This window comes from Pan troglodytes, chromosome 17, assembly GCF_028858775.2.
Source record: "Pan troglodytes isolate AG18354 chromosome 17, NHGRI_mPanTro3-v2.0_pri, whole genome shotgun sequence".
Lineage (NCBI taxonomy): Eukaryota > Metazoa > Chordata > Mammalia > Primates > Hominidae > Pan > Pan troglodytes.
Window position 1 is genome coordinate 84,920,055 of NC_072415.2, and position 12,331 is coordinate 84,932,385.

General features: G+C 36.6%; 1 protein-coding gene across 1 annotated transcript in view; it reads left to right on the forward strand.

The window, feature by feature from the left end:
- The window catches only part of ZNF407 (zinc finger protein 407), a 466,555-nt gene that overhangs the window by 267,847 nt on the left and 186,377 nt on the right, over positions 1-12,331 (forward strand). The window contains exon 5 of the mRNA XM_016933893.4: positions 11,838-12,004. Coding sequence (XP_016789382.4) covers positions 11,838-12,004 — 167 coding nt within the window. The remainder of the gene's footprint in view (positions 1-11,837; positions 12,005-12,331) is intronic.

Genomic DNA, 12,331 nt, shown 5'->3' on the forward strand with positions numbered 1-12,331 from the left:
TAACACTATACTTAATGCCAAATATAAATATATTTTATCACCTACATCCTTCCAGTCAGTTTTGATTATGCACTTAATAATATTATAAAGAAACTTAGTTTAATATTTTGAATGCTGGAAGGTATATAATAAATGATAATGTTATTCCACATGGCCGTTTGTTGCAGGTATTGAAAAATTAGTATAAATGATCTATATCCAGTATTTATTGATGTCTATCTGAATTTATCTTTTCAAAATAACTTAGAATATATGAGAAGTAGATTAAATCTGCAAATCTGTTTTGTAAAAAATTCATAATTGCACACATCCAATTTTAAAAATAATTTTCTTTTGTAGTGAAAGTACACTAAATTAATATGTAATTGCTTGCTCTATGAGGTTTTTCCCAATGATACCTCACATATGTGTGTATTCTCTAGTTTTATTTGTGTTTCATTGCCAGTTACCTCAAAGACATTGCTTAGTGGAGGCATGTGTCAGAAACAGTGAAAAACTTGATAGTATTTTATTAACTACTTATTCTCAGTTGCATCACAGTTTAACTTTAAAACCATAAAACTTGTTTTTATGTTAATTCAATCTTTGTATTTTCCCTTGAACTTATGATTTACCAAGGAACAAATAACTCCCTACAACATGATCTTTCAATATGTCTGCATGTCAGAATATTATGATTTAGAGCAGGCTGTGATCTATGTCGGGTTCTACTGTGTCTATGTTGAATTGGTCTACTGCACTAAAATCGCATCTTGGTGATGCTCCAGTGCACAAATGCCCCCAAGATATTTACTCTAGAAGTGTAGTGTAACTGCGGCTCTTTGGACTAAGGTCTCTGAAAGGGTCAATTTTGTACTGAACTCTGGGATTACTGGGTAATACATCTCAACCTTTCTAGCTAATCTTACCTTGAGCTCAAATGGTTCCTTAGATCATCCTGACATGCTAGAAGGCCGAGATGATGACAAAGTCCAAGACAATGAAATGCCTAAGTGTGGAAAGCTGCCCTTCCTAACTGCAGCAAATCACACACAGTCACCATCAGAGAGGACAGTCCATTCTAAGTCTAGCATATGTACTCAAATTTCTTGAAATTATGTATCCATAATAGATACATAAAGACCTATAGGATAAGTTGCAAATGTAGCGTATTTGATCGTATATCAGTTGTATGAGTCTATGAAACACTTCTGGGTATTACCAGAATCAATTTTGTGAGAAATAATATATATATATAATTTTAAAAATTATTTGTATGGCATTTCCACTTGTTCGGTAGAAATATTATTTTATTCATTGATTATTTTATTCATTTTATTGTATTCATTATATTTTATTCATTATATTATTTTATTTTTTCATTATATTATTTTATTCATTTATTATTTTATTCATTGATATTTAGTGTAAAAGTGGGCCTTGTGGCATGTACCTGTAGTCCCAGCTACTCCGGCTGAGGCTGGAGGATCCCTAGAGCCCCTGTGTTTGAGACCAGCCTTGACAACATAGTGAAACCCTGTGTCTACCCGAAAAAAAAAAAAAAAAAGGAAGAAATTTAATCTACCATAGTTTGAATCTTGCATAAAATCACATTGCAGATTAACAATAAATAGTGATGGTTGTCATCCCTTAACTAATGTCCCAAGGTCAGAGAGTTAAATACACTGGTGTCAGTTAATGGTTCTAACAGGATTCTAGTGTTAATAAATTTAAATCCCATGTGTTTTGTGTCTAATGCAGACACTACTTATGATCAGCCATGTTGTCTTTGGCATATTAACTTTGTTTAGAAAACTGCTACTGTTTGTAAACTATACGATATATGATAGACCTTTTCTGGAGAGTTTGACCTGGCACGAATTGCTGGCAAGAAACTATGACTTTCTTATTGCTGTTTTAAACAGTTTGTGGAATAGTTATCTTAATTTATATTTATAGAGCACTGATGATGTGGACTATAATGCAAAATTGAACACGTGTCCTGTGCCCAATGTTGTAGAAATATTGACTTGAATACATACCAGGAATAAAAATTCCATGGTCCTTCTGAGGCTCTGAGAGGCTGCGGAAGGCCAGACACTTACTAGCTGCTTTTTCCTCACCAGCATGAGTATCTGACTGCAAATGTGATTTCTGAACCTGTGGCATGAAATGAACTGAGCAGTACTGTTCTTATGAAACCATCAGGTTTATTAGTAAAGGGTTTGGGATAGTTGATTCTATGCAGATATACCGTGTTTTTCTATAATGTATGTTTTTACTAGTAAAATTTTATACAGTAATATTAATGAAATATTTTCTAGTCATACTATTATATCAGTACAGTATAAATTCCTTACTAGGGTTTTCCCAAACTCTGCATATCAGTTTCCTGATGAGTTAGACTGTGATAATAAGTTGAATTGGGACAGGTTTTATTCATAGCTTCCATTAATATGCCAGTTTAGTATATTGTTTAGTATGTTGAAATGTAAAAGAAAATAATGTTACTAGAGTTGACTTTGTAGTTGATTTCTTTTTATTTATACTTTTCTTTTTTCTGTAAGCCTATTTTTGGTTTATGGATAAAATCCATCATAGTTATATTTGCTAATTCATTCTAATGCTGTGAATAGTCATCTTAAAATAATGTCATCTTAAAAGTTATTAAAACATTTTCCATTGACATGCAAAGGAAACAGAGGTTCTCAGCTCTCTGAAATGACATTTTGTATCATGTGTAGGTATATAGCTTGAAGCATAGCAGCATTGCTATAGCTAACATGCTGTTTAGTACATTACTTGGCCACATGTTAAAATGATGTCATCATAAATCTTAGGTGAGGGCATTGTTATAGGAGGTTTTTCCATAGACATACACATATTTGTGGGTTGTATGCATATGTACTGTATCTTTTTGATCATGGGCACCTGGAAAACATAAGGCTGCATTTAGCTCCTTAGAAAATTATAGTTAAATAATTGTGAAAAGCAAGCACGAAGAATGATAGGAAAGAAAAAGAACGAAAAACAAAGAAGAGATTGTTGGTTGCTTTTGTCATATATACCAAAGCCAAACTTCTTTAATTATCAAGAACATTTTAATCTGACTTTTAAAATTGTGCAACTTGATTGCTCGTCCTGTGTAGCCTGTTCCCCCACAACCCCCGTCAGCATGGTTGGCTCACTGCTCTTGCATACCACCTGGCTGCCTGGGCCCCAGAGCTTGTCTCAGTCGCTGCTGTTTCCATCACACCACTTGGCTCTGTCCTTGAGACTTGTCTGAAGCCCCACCTTAACAGTGAAGCCTTTTTCAACTATTTCAATCTATGTGTATTGACCCTTTTTCTGAACATCTTTTAAAGCTTTTTCAAAAGTCCCACATAGTGTGGGGTTCTGATGTTCTCATTATTTCAGTGACATTAGTGTTGACCATTGAATCATAGGATCCTTTTGGGGAGGAATAGATGTATTTTATTTATTTATAGGTTTCTACATAGCATGGATCATTGCTAGACACACAGTAAATCCCCAAACATAATTTCTTATTGGTTGGTTGATAGAGAAGTAGCTGAACTATAATAATTTGAAGATTGTTAGGATTGTGTAGTAAATGTCCAAAGATTGAAATTAAGGCATTTGGAATGAAGGTGTAAGTGGGGATTGAAATACATTTTATCTTTTTAGCTCAAATTATGTATATCAGTAAGAATGATGACTTAAAAGAAATTCCCTTTATTTGTTCTTTAAACAGTAATATTAGTCCAATATTAGTAACTATTATTTTAACTTTCCTTACATAAATCCAGTGGCTTTTTACCTAACCTGAAGCAATAAAATTTCATTTAGCTCAGACTAGAGAACTGTGGCAGTTTAATATATGTCTTATTCTCCAGGACTTGACTTCTATGGTTAGTTAAAATTGTTTCAACTTTCCAAGCCCTGCAGCCCTGCCATACAGTTGAAAGGGGGTAGTTTTAAAAAGGACAGGGCAGCCTCTGACTGGAATGAGTCTCATATGCAGTATAATTCCTTCCACCTGTTCTTCTCATGTTGAAGTTTTAAAGCTGTGCAAGAAACATGAATAAGTTCAGAACTAAACCAACTTCTTGAACCCTGAGAATGGGGCTCAATGGACCTTTGTGTGCCTACAACATTCAGTGTGGGTTCTTTTACCCTGTATAGATGGGGGTTTTTTAGGGGCAGAAGTGGGGGGATTTGAACTTTCATCCAATCCGGCAATTGGTAAACTGCAGCTTCCAGGCCAGAGTAGGCCCACTGCCTGTTTCTGTCAAGTTTTATTGGAACACAGCCACATTGATTTGTTTATGATGCTTTTGTGCTACAACAGCAGAGTTAAGTAGTTGTATCAAAGACCTTACGACCACGAAAGTTGAAAATACTTACTATCTGGTCCTTTACACAGTTTCCTAACCCCCATCTAAGATACTATTGTGCTGGTGAGTATTGGATGCCTAGTGTGTGGTATATTGGGGAAAATTTCAGCTAAAATTAATTTGGTTGGCCAGAGTTGATGGTCTCTTTGACAAAGAAAAATTTCATAGCAGAGATTTTGAAAGATGAAATCAAGTCTTTGAGGGCACAGCAATTGTAATCCTTGAATGTTTTCTTTTAGAATGAGCCATTCTCCTGGTTCTTAGTAGACTGAGGCAGCCTGGGGTTAATATTCTGCTTAATGCTCCTCCCAGAAGTTATTTTGACAAAAAGCTTTTTAACCCTTGAATTGAATTGAAAGGGCTAGAAAAATATGTTTCACAGCTTTTAGAACCTGAGTGATATGTTAAGAGGTATAAAAATGACAGTCTTTGGCATGAGTGAGGTTAAATTTCTTTTCCAACTAGTTGACAAGGATCTAGCCTGTTAATTAGGCTAATTATCACCTGTTCAGGGCAAAAATGCACTCAAGACTCTTGGCTTAAGTAGGAGGCTCCCTGGTGAACTGTTTAAAAGCCCTCAGGGGAGGTTTTTCAACTTTCGTCTTGAAGCCACACTAGAGCCTTAGAGTTGAATTTAGTAAATGAAACCTTTCTATTCTTAGGTCTTTGTGGCTTCTTAATATGAATTATGCTCACATTTTATATATAATCTGAAACAAGGAACTCTCAAAGTCTAGTCTAACTTAAATGATCTAGATATTAGTATTATCATGGAACATTTTTGGTGTCTGGATGTAACTTCATTCATTGAGCAAGGTTTTTATTTAGCCTTTGTACACACACATATACACACACAAATGTTTAGAAGGAAATGGTCAAAGATGACTGTGGTCTTATCACAGTTACTGTTATTTAGCTATTAGTGTACCTTTTTGATTATTAAATTTCTAGACAGTATTGGGAAATTTTTATTTTCCATCTAACGTTGCATGTTGAATTTAAGCACGATATATAGTATTTTGAAACTCCATAGAAATATGGTGAACAGGTTACTATGGAATTATTTGGGTATATTTAATGTGGTTCTAGTGTCTGTGTTGTATGAAAGTGTGCTTAAAGTCTACAAGCAGTATTGTAATTTCACTCAGATGTTTCCTGGACCCAAAATACTTTAAGTATCTCACAATTATGATGCTTATAGATACTGAATTTGTTGCTGTGGCAGGATTTTGTGAGTGTCTTCACTTTGCTTTCTGGTCTTTTGGGACACTTTCTAAGCACACGGCGCTCCTGTGAGTCAGTTGGGCATGGTGGCCGCTCGGCAGTGCGCGTCCCTGTGTGCCTTCTGTGTGCTGCATTCTTCACAGAAGTGATTGTTTTCAGATACAGTTGCAGCTCTGAAGAAATTCAGGTGGGAACCCTTCTAGGCAAAGACCACTTCATTTTCATTCCCTCTCTTAGTATATTATCATATAATTATTAAATTATTATCTTGAAAAAAGAAGGCTTTTATTTCAAAGAAACTGCCTGTGAATTGGAAGTCTTTGAGCAACTTAGAAATTGTTATAAACTTCGTTAGTACATTGAGCTGTTTTGCTAGGAATTATATAAATCTTGCATTGTTTTCATAGTTCTATATTTTGTTTATTCAAAAGGATAAGCAATACCTGTCAGTTATTTTTTTTAACATTAGTGTAGTTTTACAGTAATTTTTAGTCAACCAACACATTTTTGTCACAGTTTTAGAGGATAGTGACCACATAATTTTTAAATACTTTGATAAAATTTAGCTCACTCTTTTATTAAAATTTCATTTGGAACATACCGGATCTTTCCCACTGGTGTGGTTTTTGTAGATATGAGTTTGTCTCATATACTAATTTGAAAAGACTGGTCCAAGTTATCATGTAGAGAAGTTAAGAAATATTTGATTGTCTTAATTAAAATATTTTGAATTACAAAAATTTTCAAAAATAAAAGAAACACTTTGGAAGATATTAACCTATAGTCATATTTATTACAGATTTCTTTCTTTCTTTCTTTTTTTTTTGGAACAGAGTCTCAGAGTCTCACTTTGCTGCCCAGGCTGGAGTGCAGGGGTGTGATCTCAGCTCACTGCAACCTCTGCTTCCTGGGTTCAAGCGATTCTCCTGCCTCAGCCTCCTGAGTAGCTGGGACTACAGGCACGTGCCACCATGCCTAGCTAATTTTTGTATTTTTAGTAGAGACCGGGTTTCACTGCATTGGTCAGGCTGGAGAGTTCTTTCTTTTTAGAAACAAAATTTTAGAACTACAGTTAGCACTGTGCTGCAGTCAGCCCCGCCCCCCTCCTCAGCATCAGCCCCGCCCCCCTCCACAGGCTGATCAGTGGTGAGACCTTCCTGCTTTTGCACATGGACGACCTAGGTTTAGATATTTAATACTGTTTATTTTGTTGCAACATTTTATATAAATGATACAGTTTCACACCCAACTTGTTTTTTAATACAATCACCTTTTTGAGATTTTTAAAAACCCATACTAATAAATGTAGCCCTAGTTTATTCATTTTCACTGTATTATAATATTCCATTCTGTGATTAAATTCATTGTTTGTCTACTCACAACCTGACGGATATTTAAGATTGTTTAAATTTTAATGGGGGAGATATTTTTTGGGCACGGCGGCTCACACCTGTAATCCCAGCACTTTGGGAGGCCGAGGCAGGCGGATCACCAGGTCAGGAGATGGAGACCATTGTGGCCAACATGGTGAAACCCTCTACTAAATACAAAAAATTAGCCAGGCGTGGTGGTGCGTGCCTCTAGTCCCAGCTACTTGGGAGGCTGAAGTAGGGGAATCGCTTGAACTGGGAGGCAGAAGTTGCAGTGAGCTGAGATCAAGCCACTCTACTCCAGCCTGGTGGCAGAGCGAGACTCAGTCTCAAAAAAAAGAAAAAAAAAAAAAAAAGAAAAGATATACTAGTGACTCCTCTTACTGGTAAAAAATAAAATAATAAACCACTTTTATTAAAATACCTGTGTCTTTATATATGTGAGATGTGTGCCTATTTTTCATTAAGTTTTTAATAGCAGAATTAATACTTTGCCTAAAGGATATAAAAAATTTTAAATAACATTTAATAATGTATTTTGAAGAAGATGACTAAAAAGCCACCTTTTTAGGATACTTAGTAATGTGGAAACATAAGGTTATAGATATAACTGAAATTACACATTATATATTTTGACATAACTTGTCTGATATTTAGACATTCAAAAATAGAAAAATGCTCTAACACAGAGTTTCTCTAAGGCCAAAATATCGATTAGGAAAGTGCTATTAATCCTATAATCATAATTCAGTTCCCTACTTATTCTTTAACTTAACTTTATTCATGACATCTAGCAACACCAGGTGAGAGTTTCTAGTTATTGTCATATAGCTGACAATGAGGATATTTAGTATTCTGTCTTCAAAATTTTCAGTCTAAAGATGTGGATTTTCATTTTGACTCTGTTATTATCAATCATATAATGAGAGAATTTCAGAGAAGGAATACCTTGGCATGTGCTGAACACCCTGGCTTGCACCTCTGCTCCCTGATTTTAGCAGGTAGGTGAGCTAAGGCCAGAGTCAGCCCACACTTAGTAGGGTGCTAATGAAAAAAACAACGCACATAGTAGTGAAGAGAGAAACCTCTCATAAATAGTTTGAGAATACTAGAAAAAGTGCTTAGAATTTTAGGAACCCCTTATTTAATTTAGAAATCCTGCCAGGTGAGGTGGCTCAAGCCTGTAATCCCAGCAGGAGGACCGCTTGCACCCAGGAGGTCCTGAGGCTGCAGTGAGCAGTGATCATACCACTGCTCTCCAGCCTAGGTGACAGGGTAAGACCCTGGCTCTTAAAAAAAAAAAAAAGGAATTCTTTTAAATTTATGCTAGAAGACTAACTCGTAATTGACTCCCATGGCATAGCTACCTGCATGAGAAGGGGCCTTATTCCAAAAAGTTTAGCATAACAGACATCTCAGTGCCAGGAACTCTGTAATGAAAACGCCTGCTGAGAGGACACTAAAGGTATTATGTAGAACATTCAGAGTTTACCCATGTTGCTCTTGAGAAGTCTGGATCCATTTTGATTTCTCTTGCTTGTGACTTTGTTTCCTTTTGAAACCTTTAAGATCTCTTTATATGCAAGAGAAACATCTAGTGAAGGCCAAGGAAAGGGAAGATAAGAAATTGCCCTTTTTCATTTCAATTCTGTTAGCACTGTTTGGTGTTTTGAACTTGTAGTAAGCATTGTAGAGTCGCTCTGTTACCTAAGAACTGCAGATGGTATTGAAGCCCAGCTCTCTCTTCTGGGCTTCAATTTTCTGGGCCGTAAGAACATGGGTGAACCATATACCATCATATTATGCGTGCTTGTGTTATTTACCCTCTCAGATTGTAATCTTTACATTATTACTAATTATTCATCTTTGCACATCCCTCAACTGACCTATAAAACAATGTTCACGAGTGAATTTTTGCAAAACAGACCTCTTTAATATACTGTAAATTCAGTTATGCAAGAAATCTCTCAGGAAAGTCCACCATGTGGGGATAGAAAAGCATTTAAAACATTGAATCTAGCCTAGGGTAAGCCACAGGGCTTGGCCCTATCCCTGCTGGCTGGAGGGGCATCTCCTTGGGGGTGGCAGGCGAGGAAGAGTCACAGCCGGCGAGGCCTGTCAGCACCTTTGCCTCTAGCTCCGGGACTGGGCATCTCCCGTCTCTGACACCCTCCCAAGCTAGCTCTGCATTTCCAGTTGTCACCTATTTTTAAATGTCTAAATTAAATGCCACCTCTGGGAAGCCTTCCCTTATCTGCCCTGCCCCACTATAATTGCTCTTCTTTTAAATTTATAATGGCATTTAATTTTTTTCTGGCATTAAGTTTATTTTTGTGAATGATTTTTCTCTTAGTAGCCTGTAATTTCCTTGAAAGCCAAACCTGACTCCTCTCTTCGTTTGATTTCTCTATGCTATGTGGAACAGTGGGTACTCAGATGTTTCTGCTGTCCAGCCAGAACACACACTGACGTCCCTCTTCTCGCAGGGTTCACCCGGCAAGATAGAGCTGTATGCATTGTTAGCTCAGGTTTCGCACAGTGTGTTGGGGACAGTGGGTACTCAGGTGTTTCTGCTGTCCAGCCAGAACACACACTGATGTCCCTCTTCTCGCAGGGTTCACCCGGCAAGATAGAGCTGTATGCATTATTAGCTCAGGTTTCGCCCAGGGCTCCTCGTGATAGACTTCCTGTACGTCCCCAGGAGGACCAGGATCCCTTGGGTGATGGTAGAGGTCTTACTGAGTTGCTGTGTGAAGGCAAATATTTTAGAATATTTGAGACTCAGAATTTGTGTAGTTCCAGAGAACACCCCATTGTTAAGTACGTCTTGATCTTTATAAGGACAGTTTACATAGGTAATACCGGTTCTTTTTTAAGTGCCAGAATGAGCTTATTTATTTTCATAAAGCAAATTGTAGAACACATGAGGTTTTCTGAAAGTCAAGTGGTGGTCTTAGTTCTTTGTTATCTGGCTTTTGTCATTTCACGACAGGCACAAGCTTTAGTTTAACATTTTTATTACATAGGAATAATAGAGTACATATATTGAGGTTTCATAGATGTAATTTTGTTAAATGTACATCACAGTAGATTTAAAAATGAGGGATTTATTTTGTCATTCATAAAGTTGTGATACAGTCTGGAGAAACTATTTGTTAAAAGATAGTATCTACTTAACCTCCTTATTTGTTTCTTGTAGGAGAAGGTTAGAGCCACAATAAATACATGAGGAAATAAATAGATAGGGGAATTTATCTTGGAAATAAGATCCCTGTCATGGTTTTGAAATGTTAAATGCATGAAGACCCGTCAAAGAGATATACGGACGTGATTTTTTTTTTACAGTGCATATCCAAGTATTTAGTTATATTTGTCATTCTCTAGTACTAGTAAGCAATGATCCAATGATATAGTAATTTCAAAGTCCATGTTAACGGGTGTAAATATAGTATCTTTACATATATAGATAAATAAATTGGCAATTTTAATATTAATGAAGCATTTAACTTATATAGCAATTCTTAAATATTTAACTATTTTTATTTCTATTACATTTAAGATCTACCTTTTGAAAATATAACTAAATAGAATAAAAGATTTCTATAAAAGACAATTTTATAATTTGATTCATGGGAATTTGTGATATTCCGAGTGATGAATTTGTTAAGCTAATTCACATTTGCCTCAAAATAGGGAAGTTAATTATTTGGACCCTGGGATTCTTTATCAGCCCTTAGGGGGCTAAGGAAATTTGTAAAAGTATGGTTAAAGACTCTATGTGAAAGTACACACTCAACATCTCCTTATTCATATCATAATTTAAAGCACAGATGATATTAAACTCATAGTTCTGATTGCATTAAAATGCTAAAATTTATGATAGCCAACCCAGCTTGCCAGACACTATCTTTTGTGGCATCGTGCTTGTCAACTCGTTATAATATTTTACTGTTGATTATTGAGTTTTACTTTGCTTTTGACTGTTCATTATTCTGAATTAACTGGAGAGTATTTTATTAGTTACAGGGATTGTTTTAAACTCATATTGGAAATATAAAGTAAATGTTAGCAACTATTTCATGAATGCAATTAAACAGGGGCAGAAGATCAAACAGAGGAAGTATTCAAGGTTCTGTTGGTGGTTCAGAGTTCCTTTATTATTAAAGGCATTGAAAGGTCTTAAATGGTAAACCTGAAATATTATATTGTATAAGTACTAATTTGTTATTTTCAGTATTTTTTTTTCATACTGGAAATAGTTAAGGTTTATTTTTCTCAAAGACTGATTTTGTAAAAATGTATAGTTACGATCTGTTTTTATTTTTATCAAAGGAACCTTTTTATGTACCCACATGGTCACACAGAAGGACCCCTGGTTCAGGAAACACCTTTGGGGTTTGCCTTTTCTTCCCTGCAGCGTAGTGGTGCAGGGCCGCCGGGTGCATGCAGGAGAGGCCCTGCTCCAGCCGTACAAGCCGCACACCAGCAGACAGCAGGGCTTGTCTGAGTGGTTGAGTATGGATAGCATTTCATTTAGCCTTTGCTCTGACAGCCCATGCCCTGGATAAGTGGTGTAGGCCTGTACAGGTGAAATCTATTCTCACTTTTGCCTCAGGGGTAACTGGACTGTAACAGAATTTTTCAAACCCGTTGGGCCCAACCGCAAAGCAGAGAATAAATGGCTGAAGTGCCAGGCCTCGACAGAAAAATCAATGCCTGGTTATACAGACATGACAGACCAGGCCTGCAGTGCTCCTCGCAGAGGCTGCGTGCGCACCGCACCTCAGGGTTCGCACACGCGCTGCCTGGGGCCCTCGGTGCTGGTGTGCGGGCCATATTTACATTGTTTTCTCTCTCCTTCATGCAGGAAATTTACATGCCACTTATGTGATAGAAGTTTCACAGAGAAGTGGGCCCTGAACAACCACATGAAACTCCACACGGGAGAAAAGCCGTTTAAATGTACCTGGCCCACGTGCCATTACTCATTCCTCACAGCCTCCGCAATGAAAGACCACTACAGGACGCACACAGGTGTGCCGCGCCGCCTTCCTATCCCAGGAGGCTGGGCAGAGGTAGACTGGGTGGACTGTGGGAACAGAGGCATTCATTATCCCATCTTCATAGTAATCAATGGAAATGATGTCCTGCTTTAAGATTGTGGTAATTATGTATTTATAGGTATGGTATCATTTCATTATTTTTCAGTGAGAAGGCAATTTTAAAGTGACATTTGTGCTTGTGTGTGAATGTGTTTACATAAAATAAGTTTATATTTAGAAGCTCATTTATGGTGTATGTATGTGTATATATATATTTGTATGTGTTTAACACGTCTTTTTAGAAGATCTTTATAGAAAG